Source organism: Simochromis diagramma, unplaced genomic scaffold, assembly GCF_900408965.1.
Source record: "Simochromis diagramma unplaced genomic scaffold, fSimDia1.1 OVJJ01000361.1, whole genome shotgun sequence".
In the NCBI taxonomy this organism is placed as follows: Eukaryota; Metazoa; Chordata; class Actinopteri; order Cichliformes; family Cichlidae; genus Simochromis; species Simochromis diagramma.
In genome coordinates, this window is record NW_024386860.1 from 18,858,755 (window position 1) to 18,876,059 (window position 17,305).

Below are 17,305 nucleotides of genomic sequence, written 5' to 3' on the forward strand. Positions count from 1 at the left end.
ATACCCCGACTGGGTGACAGCAGGCTGCTGTTACTGGGAGGCGGAGGGGGGAGGAAAGAAAGGGCCGGGACCTACAACATCACATGATCAAAAGCATCAGCATCCCAGTTCCTTCATCAGGCTGCCACAGGGTGGCGGTGTATCTGGACTGGGAGGAGGGCATCCTGTGCTTCTACAGGAAGGTCCCTGACACACCTGCACACCTTCTTCACCGTGGGTTCGGAGTGTGGATGAGACTCCTCTCTCAGACTGTGCCAGCTGCACTAGGCCTTGGCTCGGCTTCATAGACCACTGTGGGAGATGCTGATGGAGGCTGAAGAGAGAATATCATCAGCATAACCTCAGACCTGCTGGTAACCATCACTGAGCTTCACTCTTTTTCACCTTTATTCTGTTCCTCTGATCATGTTACCACCACGACGATGATGATGGTGATGATGGTACTGGTGTGGGTATGTGTGTTTCTCCCGCCTCTAAAAACAAACTTGTCCCCGGCAGAGACAGGGAGCTCCGGCCAGTGTTGCCAACTCCCCAGTAAGGAAAATCGCTATTGGCTGTCCTAAAAGTCGCCAAATGACGTCATCGCCTAATTTGCATAATTGGTCATGCTAATGTAATTGTAACCTACGCTGTTGGAGAGAGAAACAACATCGTGGAAGAGACAAAGTGAGTAAAAAACGTCCTAAATGCATTTAGAGTTTATTTAGAACTACGAATTAAATTTCTTTTAGCAATTATTGTTTTTTAATGTCACAATTCCAACCCTGCTCCTTTATCCGGGCTTGGACCGGCAAAAGTGACCCGAGATAGGCACTCTGGTGGAGTTACTGTGTGTGTGAGAGTGTGTGTTTATAAGTAGTTTTAAACCTTTTGATCCACAAAACAGCATCACAGTAAAAGAACTGACTGCGTTATGCTGGGCAGACACTGTGCGACGCACGATGAAGGCCAAAATCGGGCCGATCGCCAAAACGGTCGCACGACTCAAAAATCGGCTCAAAATGGGCCAAAAATCGCACAGTGTAAGCCCAGCATTACTCTCAACAAGCAGCGGTGCTGCGGTGGGCACCTCACCCGTGCCAAAGCGCTCACGGGCGGAGGACAGTCCTCCCCCAGCTGCTATCAGGGCAGGAGACGTTCATACCTGTGCGTCCAAACGGCAAATGAATCGCGCATGAGTGACGCCGCTGCTCCCGCACTGACTGTAATGCTGGGCTCACACTGTGCGATTTTTGGCCCATTTTGAGCCGATTATTGAGTCGTGCGACCGTTTTGGCGATCGGCCCGATTTTGGCCTTCATCGTGCGTCGTGCATCGTGTAGTATACGTGGGGTAACGAGACGCGATTGACACCTCACGACCAGCTCCCGATCATCAATCGCTTGGTCGCGAGGATTTCAAACCTGTTTGAAATCCTCGCGACCGTCTTGAGGGTGTCACCGCAGTTTGTCACACTGCGCACGCGCAAACACAAATGTCAGCGAAAAAGACGGCGCAGCACGGCAGTGCAGCGTGTGATCTGGACACAAGCGATGGAGGCACAACTTGTAGAACTTTGGAAAGCTCATCCGAGCCTTTTCGATGTGGCCTCACAAAATGATCACGACCACAACAACCATGAAAATAGTTGGATCTACACTGCTGCTCAATCACAGCTGCCTGATCATGTTTTTCATTAGCAATTTAGCAAAGTTGATGGCGGTGGTGTGTCTGTGTGAGTGAAAGACAGAGAGAGCGAGCGACAGAATTTCTGTTATAACCTTCATGTTATGGACGCACAGTGTGAGCACTCAGGTCGCATCAGAGCATCGGGCCGTATAGTGTGAGACCTGCATCGTGACCTATGAACTTCTAACCCCTGCGAGTCAACCGTACAGTTTGAGCAGGAGCTGAATCGCGCGACTGAAAAAAATCGCACAGTGTCTGTCCAGCATAAGAGCGATCCGCGTTTTCACGTCAAAAAGTCGTCATAAATAAGTCTCCAATAATACCAGAAAAAGTCGCCAGATTTGTCGCTAGTCGCTTTTTAGGAAAAAAGTCGCTAAGGGGCCTGAAAACTCCCTAAATATAGCGACAAGGTCGCTAAGTTGGCAACACTGGCTCCGGGCGGAAGGCTCACTGCGTTTGAACGGAGTCACGTGACTGTCGCACCGGTTGAAACCGACGGAAAGCCGCGGGAGGCTCCAGCTGCAGACCTGCGCGAACGAACGGATCAAACATCCAGCATAGAGTCCGGCTCCCCGGCTGCACACCCCCCGGTATGTCCGCTGCTGTCTGCGTGCTGAAGACCCGCTGCTTCCTCCGGCAGCTCCTCCCCGGCCTGCCCGCCGCCATGCACAGAAGCTACAGCCTGGATGTCTCCGCTCCGCTCCTCCGGACGCAGGGCTACGTGGACGGCCGCTGGATCTCCGCTGCCTCGGTGTTCCCCGTCCTAGATCCGGCCACCGGGCAGGAGATAGCCCGGGTGTCGGACTGCGGCCCCGCGGAGGCCAAGCAGGCGGTGGACGCTGCGTACAAAGCGTTTCACTCCTGGAAGCAGTACACGGCCAAGGTAGGCTGCGCTCTCACAGAACTCCACTTTAAAAACCGACTATTTAAAATTAATGTCCCATTTCCGCCCTGAAAATTAAACGAAACAACCCAACGCTGGCATCTTCCCGACTGACAGAAGCCAGACATTTATTCGGATGTCATAAACTTCACCGGATACTACGATATGTGCAGGTTTCACTGTTTAAATTGGACTTTCTGCCCTCCGTAGTCAACTCAAAGCCTGGAACTCTTACGCAAATGATTGACATTGACTGACGGAGTTTATCTCAAAGATGTTATACACACACGTCAGACTTTAATACGGCTAACACAGAAACCACCTGATTTACGGATTTTCACACAAATCCAAAACTTTCTTTCACGGTCTTCTCCGCCCTCCGTACTCCACTAAAAACCTAAATTTACCTTAAATTATAATAATTGACTGAGTATGGCGTCAAACAGCTTTCGTAAACGTTAAATGTTTGGAAATGTTTATTCGGTTAACTCATAATTCACAGAAATCCGTTTTTAGACTAAACCCAAACTTTAACAAGTGTCTTCCTGCTGCCGCGCCACTCGGACCGGATGCGCACAAATCAAAGGTGAAGAATGACTCGCAGACAGGAGACAGACACGTGAGCCGAGATGAGCACCGCCCCTTAAACAGTCACAAAACAAAGCTGCAGTCAGGAGACGCGGTTTCCCCGCTGACAGCACACTCTACAATTACGCCGTATTTGAACGGAGTTTGGTGGACAGCAGGTGTTTAATGCAGGTATCTGCCAGTGTTGGTCAAGTTACTTGAAAAAAGTAATCAGTAACTAATTACTGATTACTTCCCCCAAAAAGTAATCCCGTTACTTTACTGATTACTTATTTTCAAAAGTAATTCATTACTTAGTTAGTTACTTGGGGCGACTGTGGCTCAGGGGGTGGGAAGCGCATCTGTAACTGGAAGGTTGCTGGTTTGATCCCCCGGGCTCCCTGTCCTGGTCATTGTGTCCTTGAGCAAGACACTTTACCCTACTGGTGTTGGCCAGAGGGGCCGATGGCGCGATATGGCAGCCTCGCCTCTGTCAGTCTGCCCCAGGGCAGCTGTGGCTACAACCGTAGCTGCCTCCACCAGTGTGTGAATGTGAGAGTGACTGAATAGTGGCATTGTAAAGCGCTTTGGGTGCCTTGAAAAGCGCTATATAAATCCAATCCATTATTATTATTATTATTATTATTATTATTATTATTATTATTATTATTATTACTTAGTTGCTTTTTAAAAACACTATTTACAACCTGAGTAGGTGATAAAGCGATAGATCTTTCAGCCCAATTCTACTTTTTCTGCATAATCCATCATATAAAATGTAATCACATGGAAAAGTCTCTTTTTAAAACTTGTAAGCAAACATTTAATTATCTGCAACATTCTCTGAGTTGAATAAATTAGTTTAACATTTAAACCTATTTTCTGCACATTCCAGCACATAAAATAAAATATTTTTTGTGTTTACACTCAGTTCAAGATGCAAGTAAAACACAGCAGAAAATAAATAAAGTCACAGACTCAGCGGTCCTGTTGCTCTATTTTCACCTGTAAAGCAGGACTAGGATAGGCGGAGGTTTACCCTGGTGCAGGTGTGCCGCGGTCAGTTTCTCTGTGAGTTTCCCATTACGTCGTAGCTACTCGGTGCTTGTTTGGAAGTTTAGGGGTTTTTTTGCTGTAAAAAGAAGTTTTCTTCCCACGCACAGCGGACACTAATGTTTTTATCACTTTTTATGGAATCAAACTCAAAGTAAGGTCAGTACTTCCACGCTTTAAACGCTGCACGCTCATACTCTCCCCCGCACTCGATATATGATCCATTGTTGATCTGCACACAGCTGTTGTCACTAACGGCGCACTCGCTTATGTCACTGTCATGAGACATTCTCGCAAAAAATCACGGTTTTAGTAACGCAGCGTTCCTACGTGAAAGTAACGGTAATCTAATTACCGTTTTTGCAATAGTAATCCCTTACTTTACTCGTTACTTGAAAAAAGTAATCGGATTACAGTAACGTGTTACTGCCCATCTCTGGTTATCTGCTGTGAGGCGTCAGCAGTCAGTGTGTGGATGCTGCTGAGCTAGGTTAAATGTTTAAACGCTCGCAGCCTCAGACACAAAGTCCGGCTTTGTTAGAGGTCAGCAGGGTGACTGAGCTCCACCTCCATACAGTCACCAACACAGGAGGTGACCCGCTGAAGGATGAACCAACAAGCAGGGACGGAAATCTACAGGAGCAAACTCAGGACGGGATGTGTCCTCACTCTGGTCCTTCACTCAAGTTTATATAGATTTTTTGTAAATGAGAGAATTGTTTGTGTATTGTTGATGAAACTAAAGTTCTCTCTCCGAGTCTCCATCAATGTGAAGCATGTTGGCGGGGGACAGGTGCGAACGGTTAAATGTGACGATGAAGGCGTGCAGGTGACCCGTGCTGTGCTCTGATTGGTCGTCCTGCAGGAGAGGAGCGTCCTGCTAAGGAAATGGTTCGAGCTGCTGACGCTGCACAAAGATGAGCTCGCCCAGCTGATCACGTTTGAATGTGTGAGTATGACACATGAACTCACCTGTAGGACACCTGAACATGCAGTACATGTCAGCAACGAGTGAGTACTTGTACTGTAGTACTTTTCAAATAAATACTACTTTAAAATGTTTGTTTGACGAAATAAGAAAACCTCAAGAAGTTTTTGTAAAAGTGTTTATTGTAACAAACACTCATCTTCATCCTGCTGCGCGTCTCTGCGTGTCTCTGCGTCTGCGTGTCTCTGCGTGCGTGTCTCTGCGTGCGTGTCTCTGCGTGCGTGTCTCTGCGTCTGCGTGCGTCTCTGTGTGTCTCTGTGTCTGTGTGTCTCTGTGTCTGTGTGTCTCTGCGTCTGCGTGCGTGTCTGTGTGTCTCTGTGTCTGCGTGTCTCTGCGTGCGTGTGTGTCTCTGCGTCTGCGTGTCTCTGCGTGTGTGTCTCTGCGTCTGCGTGTGTGTGTTGCAGGGTAAACCGATGCGCGAGTCTCTCGGGGAGATCTCGTACTCCGCCTCCTTCCTCGAGTGGTTTTCTGAGGAGGCGCGGCGAGTCTACGGTGACATTGTGCCATCTCCAGCCAAAGACAGAAAGCTCCTCCTCCTGAAGCAGCCGGTGGGCGTGGCCTCCATCATCACACCGGTGAGCAGCTCGTTAATGAATTGATATCACGTTATCCAAGCTAGAATCGATTTTAATCGATAATCAAACCCACCCCTAATGAATCCATCACATGACGTCCCGCAAAGAATTTGCTTTTGGTTGTTTCCAGTGGAACTTCCCCAGCGCCATGATCACCAGGAAGGTCGGCGCCGCGCTGGCTGCCGGCTGCACGGTGGTGGTTAAACCAGCTGAGGACACACCGCTGTCGGCTCTCGCTCTGGCAGAGGTGAGTACGTCAAACATCTGGATAGGGGTCGGCACATTGTTTCCTCGTGGGACACACATTGTTGAGTCACTTCCTGTGTTTTGGCGTGTTTTTTTTCCCCCTCAGCTGGCGGAGCAGGCGGGGATCCCGGCAGGGGTGGTCAATGTGGTTCCGTGCTCCAGAGAGTCGACGCCCTCGGTCGGGCAGGTCCTCTGCACAGACCCTCTGGTGGCTAAAATCTCCTTCACTGGATCCACGGCGACCGGGAAGGTCAGAGTGCAGCGCCACCCGCAGCGCCGCCCGCAGCACCGCCTGCTGGCTGCGGGTAAGATCCACATAAAAAGCAGAAACTCTTCTTTAAATAAAACTTCGGTTTCAGGTGTTGCTGAAAATGGCCGCTGACACCGTGAAGAAGGTATCCATGGAACTGGGTGGCCACGCCCCCTTCATTGTGTTTGACAGCGCAGACCTTGACAAAGCGGTGGGCGGAGCCATGGCATCCAAGTTCAGGAACTCAGGCCAGGTGAGGGTATCTCCTGCTGACCTGTTCCACAGGTGAACGCCACCATTGTGCACACTGACGCTTCTTCTTCCTGCAGACGTGCGTGTGCTCGAACCGGTTTCTGGTCCAGAGCGCCGTCTACGACCGCTTCGTGGAAAAGTTGGGGCGAGCGATGGATGCCGAGCTGCGTCTGGGTCACGGCTCGGAGCCCGACACCACGCAGGGGCCGCTCATCAACACCCGCGCCGCAGAGAAGGTAAACGCCGTTTCCACTATTAACCCCGATTGTTTCGTCCCCGTGACAGAACAGAGAAAACCGACTCAGCGTTAGAACATTTATTTCTTTTATTCAATCATCTTCTGCAGAGACGCCTGCACAGCCCAGACGCCAGTTGCAGCATCTCTAACGTTAGAATCATAACCTGTGTCTCATATAGGTGTTATTTTGGTACTTTACACGTCACAGTTTCAATACAAACATTGTTATATGGCAAACTTCCTCTTTTCTGTCTGGCTTCCTGTATTTATTAACATGCTGTACAGCTCTACACTTCCTGTTTTCAGCCTGGCTGAGTGCTTAGTTTGTGAGTCTACAAACCTTCATTATTAAAATACATAAAACAATAAAATAAGGATACTAAGGATATATTAATTACATGACACCACATTACTGCCGACGATAAATGACTGAAGTTTGTTTAAAGACCGCACCAGCACGCCGCTGAACGCTGTCTCTGCCTCCCAGGTGCTACATCAGATTTCGGACGCCGTGTCCCGCGGGGCGAAGGTGGTAAAAGGCGGGAAGCGCCTCGATGGCTCCTTCATGGAGCCGACTCTGCTGGCCGACGTCACCGCCGACATGCTGTGCACGAAGGAGGAAACCTTCGGGCCGCTCGTGCCCGTCATCAGGTGAGTCCAGACAGATGATCGAGACGGGATTTGTTGATCTGCGGGTTTAATCCCGGCTAGACGCAGATTCTTGTTCATCGTGAAGCCGTCTGAGCTCGCCTGTGTCTGATCTGCAGGTTTAACACGGAGGAGGAGGCTCTGGCTATTGCTAACGCGACCAGCGTCGGGCTGGCAGGTGAGTCCACCTGCGTGCATGCAGCCGATTGGTTCCTAGACTGCAGATCGCGGGCTGTTCATGCGTCGTCGCAGACGTGTCGGTTTCTGAGAGCAGGACTCAGAGCTGTAAATTAGACTTTAACGTCTGACCCTGTAGAAGAAAGGTTCACGTGGCGGCGCCTCATAGTTCTAACCCCCTCCTTTGTTCTCAGGTTACTTTTACTCACAGGATGTGAGTCAGATCTGGCGGGTGGCGGAGGCGTTGGAGGTGGGGATGGTCGGCGTCAATGAGGGGCTGCTGTCCACGGCAGAGGCCACGTTTGGTGGGGTGAAGGAATCCGGCATGGGCCGCGAGGGCTCCAAGTACGGCGTCGACGAGTACCTGGAAGTGAAGTACGTGTGCTTTGGAGGCCTCAAACCGTGAGGAGGAAGAGGAGGCGGTACAAAAGCTGTGACTCGGTGGAGGTGGTCTGATTCTTTTATTAACACGTGATAACTCCTTCAATAAAGTTTGAGTTCATGCAGGATCAAAAACGTCCAACCCCGGACTTTGTAAATCACATTTTGAATCAGCTGTCGCTTCTACACTCACACACTCGGCACCAGCACGAAGCTTAAACTTATCTGAACCCGTCTCAGACTGGTTGAACTGCCCAAACTCACACCAGTAGGAGGTGCTACTCAGTCCGTTTATCTGCCCTGTCTGCTGTGATTGGCTATCAGCGTTAAGGGATTGTAAACTGAAGGGGAGGGGCTAACAAACCGCCACATTGTGATGAAACTTGTTTTTAAAAATTATTTTCTGCTTCACCCGTGGCGCAGCGAGTGTCCATAAAGCTTCCAACTCGCATGAATCCTCCTGAATCGTGAAACTTGATTCATTCCTAAAGAAATTGTACGTGATGAGCGACACGCCTTTGGAAACGAAGCCGACAGAGCGACAGCCGGCGCCGCATCGAGCCATGAAAACACGAACGGGTGCAAACCTGTCGACTCGGCTCGTCTACATGTGAAACGTTCTCGTAGCAGTTTAATGAAGTCTGTAGCAGTTTAATACCTGGATGTTTGTCTCTAACTTTAGCTGATGGGGTCAAAGTTCATGTGTGCGTTTTGTATTCTGACCACATTAAAGACGAGTTTGTGTTACTTCTGTGTTGGTGTGTTTATGTCGGAGGTGTCGGCTCACATCCTTCGTCTCTGATTCACACGCTGCTTCTCGTTAGCCAACAAACGTTGATGAAGTTTAACCCGGCGGACGGCGTCTGTGACCCGGGCTCAAACGAACCACGACCGTGTGATCGGACGCCGTCGTCAGCTGACTCTGCCGTGTTTCCTGGTGAGCGCTCTGTTAGCTAACGAGCTCACAGCTGTGAATCGGGCACGTGGCGGTGGTGCGATGCCTGATGTGTCCCGCCCTTTTGCTCTTCCTCTTATCTGTCCGAGCAGACGCGCGTCCGTCCTCCAGGTCTCGAGTTCCTCGCGTCCTTTGAAATGGGACATGTTAGCATTCTCTTGAAAACTGGGTAATGTGGTCCCTCATACACGTCCCAGAATGCACCATTCTGCGTCTGCGAGAGGTCGGCCGCCCCGTCATCCGAAGGCGTCGCCGTTGCGGGCAGCCATGGTGCTGATGCGGTTCCTGCTGCGGACCGGCCGGTCGCGGCTGAAGATGGTGTCCTGGTCGCTGTCCAGCTCCGACTCGGACATCATGAGGCTGGAGTTGTGCTCCGTGCTGCGGTGCTTGATACCTGCACAGGGGAAAGGTCAGCGGGGGTCATGGTTTAAGTCTCAGTTATTGAATAAAGATGGAGGACGACCTCCCGCCGCTCCGGGGAAACGTCTGCTCTAAAGAACAGCGGGACATTCCCAGGAACGTGGGAACAGTCAGGCGCTTTAAAAGAAGGAAGCGGCTTCGCTTTGGTTCATGAAGACGACTCTGCTCTTACCTGAGGTCCCGAAGGTCGCTGAGCTGAGCTCAGTCACATGACCCAAGGTGGGAGTCCTTTAGGAGAACGCATGGATCACCTGGGAAAGGACAAGAGCGATGAACCACACCCTGGTCACGTGATAGCTGCAGAGTGAATCAGCGACCCCGCAGGACCGCCTCCAAGGTGACGACTAACTGAGCCGCAGTGAAACGACTTCATGAACCAACAAGAACGCCGCCGCAGACCGACCCCGACAGCCTCCGCAGGCGGACTATGGCAATGTGACTCACTGAATTTGGGGCGGAGCTCCACCCTCTCCTGCTCGTCCATGTTGTCCAAGATGGTGTATTTGGTTTTCTTCCTCGCTTTGGTCTGTCGTCTCCTGAAAGCAGCAGAGACCAGTTCACGCACAGAAGCACACCTGGGATCAGTCTATCACCTGCAGCGGCGTCCTCACCTCTTACAGCAGCAGATGAACGTCCAGCCGAGCGACAGGATGAGGACGACGAGCACGAAGCTGGTCAGGATGACGTACAGGACCCTCCACTCTGTCAGAGGAGCACAGCCGACAGGTCAGCGCCTCGTGCGGAGCTTCACCTGAATGTGTGCTGCGTGATGCGTACAGGTACATTTACAGGTGTGTGCACAGGCTTCACTGCTCGTTTGGAGGCCAGTTTGAATAAAGAGCTCTCCCCCTCCGTGCACTCAGAGACCAGCTTACCATCAAATCTGGTTCCTGCATTAGTCTCTGCTGCTGTCGGCCTCGTTTACTTTCTTTTATTTGGCTTTTATTGATATCTAATTTTATTCTATAGTTCCAATGTACAGCACTCAGCTGGGGTTGTTTTAAAGTGTTTTATAAATAAAGGTGACGACACTAACACAGGGTGTGGCGCACAGTTACCAGGCAGAAAAGTCCCGCGGCGCTCATGTTTAACATCAGCATCGCTTTCACAGCGGAACAAAGAAATTCGCTGCAGTTACATTAATAACACGCGCATCTGCTGCAAAGCTGCAGCTGCGCGTGTAAGTCGACAGCCGCATTAAAGAAGTGTCGTGAAAAGTGCGAACACGTGGGCGGGTCTGTCACGCCCCAGTCCCGGGTTGCAGCACCGCTGTGCGGCTGTCGCCTTACACGCGCAGCTGCAGCATTTTGGCCACAACAACAACAACAGGACCCAGTTCTTTCTGTTTTAAGCCAGCGAGGCGTGATTGGGGACGCTGCTCACAGGCCCCGCCCCAGCTCTGCAGTCAGAAACGGGCTGACTGCAGCCAGTAAGACAGAAAAGTATGAAACTCACTACATGATGTTTCATCTCCATTCACAAGTTTCTGGACTTTAAGACTGAACTTTGTTTCACATCCTGTTCAACTTGCTGCTGCAGACGAACGAAGCAGTCGAGGGACAAACGTCACAAGTTTGTGTGAAAGTTGTTTAAACAGAAACGACTGAAGGATTCGTTGTGAACGAGTTTGTAAATAAAGTTTTCTGTCGTTTCTCGCTGTCACGTGAGGAATGACCCGCTGCCGTGACCGAAGATACTTTACCGCAGTTGCTCTCTCCGTCGCCAAGGTAACGACGAATCAGGTTCTCGGTCCAGAAGGGGTCGCAGGCACACTGCTTGGTGATTGGATCGCACTGACCACGCCCCGAACAGCTGAGCAGACACACTGAGGGAAAAACGAGCGTGTTAAACCCAGACAAACGCCCCGCCCCTTTCTGAGATGTCACAGGTGAGCCGTGCCCCGGCTGGACTCACAGACGGTGTCCACCCTCAGGACTCTGAACAGCAGATAGTCGCTTTTCTCGAAGAGCAGCTGGCTGCGCAGCACGCCGACCAATCGGGAGGCAGAGAGGGGCCCCGAGGCGCCGTGCACGGAGAACCGCAACACAGTGCTGCAAGCAGAGAAAACATCACAGGTTATGGCGAGCCGGCACATGGAGGGGCAAGTCCGCGGTGCGTGCAGGTACCTGATGTGGGAGTGTCCCTGCAGCGCTCGCACGTGGAGGTCGCTGTCAAGGACGTGGATCAGAGCGGCGAGCTGTCGGACCACCGTGTCTCTCTGAGCCACGCTCACCTGAGACACCGACACCAGCATCTCCAGCTCCACCTGCTCGCCGCCGCCGGGCTCTGCAGACACGTGGGACAACACATCTATGTCAGCGCAAGCCTGCGTAACACAAAACGGGACGAACGGCGAGCTTCCAGCCTCACCTGGTCGCACCTCCACAGTGGCCGTGGCGGAGCCGGAGCGCCCCTGCGCGTTGGTCACCTTCAGCTGGAACAGGTAGGTGCCTTCGACCAGGTTGGCGAGGTAGAGCGAGGGCTGAGTATCTGAGCCGTACAGTACGTCCTGGAACCAGCAAAGGTCAAAGGTCACTCCGTCACACACACACACAGTGTGAGGTCGATGAGCCGCCACTGATTTAAACTGAAGTTTAGTTTCCCGCGGGTCACCTGCGCTCGTTAATAAAGTTTGATTTGAAGCGTCACAGCGCCGGTCGGAACTCACCCCGGCAGCAGGACTCTGGCTGTCCCGGGTCCACAGGAAGTGCACCGCGGTCTGATCGGCGTTGGTCACCGAACCTCTGAGGACCAGAGAGTTGTTGGGCAGAGTGAGCGAGTGGCTGCCGCTGGCGTGGGCGACCGGAAGAAAACTACCGGCTGGAGTTTGGAGGAAGCAGACGACCTTAGATTAGCGTGTTTGTGATTTAAACGAGTCTGACAGGAAGAGCTCCGCCTTCCACGAATAACACAGAGTCGCTCACCTTCTGGGACTTTGACGGTCAGCGAGGCGCTGTCTGTCGCCCCCTCCTGGTCAGAGACAGTCAGTCTGAAGGTGTAGCGCCCCGCCCGAACCCCCGAGGCTGTGGCGACGGGCTGATCTGCGTCGTCCAGCCTCAGCCCGGGAGGCCCGCTGGAAAACACGAAACCCGACCGAACAAATTTGATCTTTCAGTCACAGAAACATGAAAAAAGGCTCCAGACTTACCTGACCGCCTCCCAGCGGTAGCTGACGATGCCGCTGTCGTCACTGCTGCCGCTGCCGTTGAGCAGCAAGCTGCTCACCGGGAGAGACAGGCTCCTGTCGGGGCCCACGACGGCCACCGGACCGCGGTTTGACCCTCCAACCTGTGACACCGACGCTGAAGCTGGAAAAGCGAGAGGAGGTTTAAAGAGACGGCGTGAAGTCGGTGTGAAGCCACAGAAAGCATTAAACCCGTCGAGTTTACCTGCTGACTCAGTCGCCGTCGTAGGGTTAAAGCTGGCTGCTGACAAGGTCGGGGTAGTAAGGTCAGAGGTCACAGTCAGGTGGGTGGTGGAAGGTGGAGTTCCGGCTGCAGACTGAAGCATCTTCACAGCGTCTGTGCGAGAAATTAAGGTTAAATTCTTCCTTTCATTTACCTGCTTCCTCACCTGGTCTCTCTGAGGTCACCTGTTTGTCTTTAAACTGAACTTTGACCTTCACACTGTCTCAGGTGAACACCACCCACTTACTAAAATGAGTCACCTCCAACCACCACAAAGTTTCTCCCGGGCAGTAACTACACTCCTACACGCCGCGACAGTCTCTGGTTTAACATGAACCATCTACAGTGACCAGCAGGGGGCGACTCCTCTGCCTGACATGAACTCAATAACCTGTTTTTCCTTAAAAAAGACTAAATAAAAATATTAAAAAAGATCAAATGTTGATCTAAACAAACATTTTTTAGTCATAAACTCACCTGACGTGGGTCTGCTGGTAGGTTCAGGAGCAGCTGGAGTGGCGGGTTTCACTGTGGTCGCCTCTACGGGGTTTCCAAGAGACACCAGCAGGGGTGGAGCTGCATGTGGAGGACAAGTTACTGCTCCACTGGTCAGAGGGACAGGACCTGTGAGGCTCTTCAGACACGTTTGCTAAAGTTTATCTTTAAAACAATGAACTGGAGTGAACCTGCAACCTGACGGAGGTGTGCTGACCTGACCTGACGGAGGTGTGCTGACCTGACCTGACCTGACCTGACCTGACGGAGGTGCTTACCTGGGTTTGCTGTGGGGCTGCTGGAGGTGTGGGCTGGCTCTGAGCTGGTCTCGGGTGTCAGGGGTGGAGAGGTGGAGCTGCTCTGCGTCTGTAGGGAGAACAATGACAGGCTGCAGACTGGTCTCCATGGAGACAGTTATCATATGAGCTCACGCTCTGAACTCACTGATTCCTGTGGCGCCACCTCCGTCGGTCTCTTGGCCCCACCCTCCTCTCCCTGGCGCACGCCCGGGGCCGCGCTGCTCTCTGTCGGCCTCCTCTCTGGACCATCCTCAGCCTCTGATTGATTGAAGCTGCCCCCCCCCTTTCAAAGGTGGCTGATTGGTCTCCTGTTCTGGGCTGGCTCCACCCCTCTCCTCCTGGCTGTCCTCTGAGTACTCGACATCCAGCATCCCGGGGTCCGGGAAGCCTCGATGTGGCGTGTCGAACAGGGAGAGATCTTTCAGGGCCTCCAAGTCGCCGGGCGCCTCAGACGAGCGTGAGAGGGGCCTCCAGCGCCCGCCGTACGGCTCCCCCCTCACCAGGGACTGAAGCACCAGCGTCTGCGGGGACGGGCGTCGCAGGAAGGCGAGGAACGAGTCGGCGCCAGGCGTCTGCCGGGGCTGGCAGTTCTCCCTCTGCTGGCAGCTCAGCACGTAGCAGCGGCCCTCGAACAGCCACGCCAAGTCGTAGCCGGGCAGGTCGCAGCACGCCGCCACGCACTGCGGCAGGGACGACACGCTGGGCACCCGCAGAATACCGCTGCTCTCGACCACGGGAGACACCACGGCCTCGGAGAAGGTCGCCCCCTGCCAGCACTGAGATGCCACTGCAGCTGCAAGAGAAACGGGTTTAATAAGATGCATGCGAAGAGAGACAGCTTTACATTTTTCCTGATGAACTGCGGGCGTCCGCTCGCTGCAGAGACACCCGCAGCCTGCAGACGTCTGAGCTTTATACTGCAAAGGGCAGTTTAAAGGCAGCTCAGCGTCACTGCACTGCATAAGCTACCATAAATGATGCTCCGCCCTCACAGATTAAGATGAAGTCAGCTTCTTTAAAAGTCTGATCGTCTGAGGGGAAACACCACGGAGCCTGCTGCCCTTCTCTTTGTGTCTTTGCTGCACACTTATAATTGATCCTTTAGTTTTCCTCCATCACCAGAATAAGATTACAGGCTGGCAAGTTCAACATTTCAGTTCAAATAAATGGATTAAAGTGTGTTAAACACAGTGTTGGTGAGTAACGGAGTACATGTACCGCCGTTACGTATTTAAAATACAGAATATGAGTAACTGTATTCCGTTACAGTTACCGTTTAAAAAGGTGGTATTCAGAATACAGTTACTTTGTTGAAATAAATGGATTACACGGCGGTATTTTCCTGTTTCATATGTTCGGCTATGCCCGCTCTGTTTTTGGTTTCCACGCCGATGGAAACCCAAACCAAACACGCATTAAGAAGCTCTAAGCATGTAAATATAATAATAACCTGCAGCCAAACAGAGAGCCTGACGAGCCCAGCTGTAAGTAAGCTGTTAAGACTCGACTGTACGCTGTGTTCCTGTTTTCCTCTGAAACAATAAGCTCTGTTGCAGCAGCCTTTCAACGCCTCTCTCTGTCTCTTGCTAGCAAAGTAAAGCTAGTTTTCAGCTACGAGCCAACACGAACCCGATGTATTAGTCAGAGGTCCCTTTACTATGGTTCGGAGCCGCGGACCTGTTTTATATACGAGATCACTGCAAAAAGTGCAGCCTTACCCAATGTCCACCTACTGTTACTCATTTATATTAAGATTTAAACATCTGGTTGTGTTGGTGTGGAGAGTAACCTTCAGTAATAGTAATAAATCACACAGCAATAGGACATTCATGTAGTTGTAAAAAGCATGATAATATATTAAGTAATCCAAAGTATTTAGAATACATTACTGTCATTGAGTAACGTAACGGAATAAGTTACAAAATACATTTTGGGGCATGTAATCTGTAATCTGTAGTGGAATACATTTTAAACAGGTTAAACAGTCCTGGGTATGACACGTTTTAATCCATGCTGACATTTTTGACACGTCCACATTTCTAAATGGTTTTACCTTCCACCGCGTGGATCAGTAGCAGAAGCATGTTTTCCCACATGGTTGGTCCGTCAGCCTGAAACGATCGATCACAGCAGGTTAAAAAATCATCGCTGCTCCTCACACACCTGACAGCAGTGACGTGGTCCTCCCTGCACGGTTTCAGCACCGTCACGGTGGACAGCGCTACCTGGAGCCCCGCCCAGCAGCACGAAGCAGCCACGCTGTCACTGAAAACAAAGCTTCGGCCCCGCGAGGCCAAAAAACCTAATTTGATATTAAAAAAATCTCCCCATGAAGCAAACACGTGCTTGTTTATCAGGAGCTAAAAGCGCAAAAATCACATCCCAGGCATCGCTCTGGCTGTTCCACGCTCCTCAGGGTACCATTCAGAAAATTACTAGTTTATATTTCATTATTTATAAGTAAATATTCATAAAAGATTAAGCTTCATTCATAAAAATTGAAGGGCCCAAATTAGTCATCCTTTAATTCGGCAAAGGTTTAGGCCAGTAAACCCGAAACCTTGCGCTAAAAAATCAAACTCCGTGAGGCCGTTTGAGGGAAACCTGATAAACAGGACGAGGCAGGAAAAAAGCACCACCACTTATAAACGAGCCGAATCACAGCACGTAGTGAAAGAAAACTGAATTCACGTTAGTCATCTGATTTTTTTGTTCTGCTGAATAAAAATCTTTAATTTTGCAGATTTTTAAATGTAGTTCTGCATGATGAAGGCTAACAGCGCAGATTACGACGAGAATCCAACACCTGCCGTCGCAGGTCGCCGTTTTTAACATTTACAGCTCCAAGACAAAAGCAGACGTCTCAGTGTTCGCACGTTTCACCGATTACACCGTCCTCGCGCCGTTTGCGGGTTTTTATTATGGAACCCGCAAACGGCGCGCGGGTTATTAACCTGGATGTAACGCACCTGACTCCTGCGGCGCTCCGGGCCTCCCAGCAGGCCTCTCGGCTCCTCAGTGCTCCTCCCGGCCGGACCCCGTCAGCCCCGCGGGCCTCATACTGGACTCAGCGGTGGGGGTTCAACCACAAAGATTTACCTGCTCACACTGCGATGCTGAGAAAGCACGAGCGCCGTACAGTCCGAGAAAATCACACGCATACACATCCGGTCATACCTTTCAAAATAAAGCCTACAAATCCTAGTGTTTGAAATGAAACCGTTATATCAGCACCATGTCAGGGGAAATGAACAGGGAGCGAGCATACACTGGACGTTTTTTTATGGATATCTGCTTCATGTAACGCAATTTTAACACATTTATCTTTGTTTGAAAAGTTTTGTCCTTTACTGGAAATTTCAAAACCCAACTATGCTTTTATTTTGTCGGGAATAATGTGCGAGTTCCGTTGCGGATTAAACGAACTGCATTAATTTGCTCTTTGCCCTCCATTGTGTGCCTTTATTTTCTCTCCTGTGTGTTATTTATTCCTGCACAGTTGGCGTGGAGCAAAATGACAATAAAAATAAAATAAATTCTATTCTGTTCTATTCTTAAATTGTATTAAGGCTGAAGGCATTTGGGGCGTGGCCTCTTTGACTGACAGGCGGCGGCTCCATCCGCTAGCTTCACCTGCACTCTGAGCTTTTGACTATTTTTAATAACGTCATGTGACGATGCTGTGAGGTTACGGACGTCGGAGCTCCAGTTCAAAGAGAGATTCGCTAAAATGCTAACGTGGAAGCTTCACAACGGTCGAAGTCCAGCAGCCCGCACCAGCTGTGAAATATCACACCAAAATA

The 17,305-nt window shown here is 51.0% G+C and overlaps 2 protein-coding genes across 4 annotated transcripts; one reads left to right on the forward strand and one right to left on the reverse strand.

Annotated features, from left to right (window-relative positions):
- Positions 1-1,865: 1,865 nt before the first annotated feature.
- On the forward strand, positions 1,866-8,673 carry aldh5a1 (aldehyde dehydrogenase 5 family, member A1 (succinate-semialdehyde dehydrogenase)). The gene is made up of 10 exons (XM_040030949.1): positions 1,866-2,551; positions 5,037-5,120; positions 5,564-5,734; positions 5,865-5,981; positions 6,087-6,230; positions 6,340-6,483; positions 6,560-6,718; positions 7,208-7,371; positions 7,488-7,546; positions 7,740-8,673. The coding sequence occupies exons 1-10, from the start codon at positions 2,261-2,263 to the stop codon at positions 7,949-7,951; spliced, it is 1,545 nt and encodes a 514-aa protein (XP_039886883.1). The 5' UTR covers positions 1,866-2,260; the 3' UTR covers positions 7,952-8,673.
- kiaa0319 (KIAA0319 ortholog) lies at positions 6,790-17,191 on the reverse strand. Of its 3 annotated transcripts, none has more exons than XM_040030947.1 (16): positions 16,472-17,191; positions 15,556-15,613; positions 13,648-14,295; positions 13,482-13,569; positions 13,186-13,284; positions 12,691-12,822; positions 12,450-12,609; positions 12,226-12,374; positions 11,970-12,121; positions 11,672-11,810; positions 11,428-11,587; positions 11,216-11,352; positions 11,004-11,126; positions 9,913-10,003; positions 9,746-9,837; positions 6,790-9,275 (listed from the first exon to the last, which is right to left on the reverse strand). In XM_040030947.1, exons 6-16 carry the CDS (start codon positions 12,809-12,811, stop codon positions 9,118-9,120), a joined length of 1,482 nt encoding a protein of 493 aa, XP_039886881.1. In that variant the 5' UTR covers positions 12,812-12,822; positions 13,186-13,284; positions 13,482-13,569; positions 13,648-14,295; positions 15,556-15,613; positions 16,472-17,191; the 3' UTR covers positions 6,790-9,117. The 3 variants fall into 3 exon arrangements, with proteins under 3 accessions (XP_039886881.1, XP_039886880.1, XP_039886882.1); XM_040030948.1 differs by adding an exon at positions 9,474-9,552 and having other exon boundaries at positions 9,160-9,275; positions 11,428-11,810; XM_040030946.1 differs by having other exon boundaries at positions 11,428-11,810.
- Between the last annotated feature and the right edge of the window lie 114 nt (positions 17,192-17,305).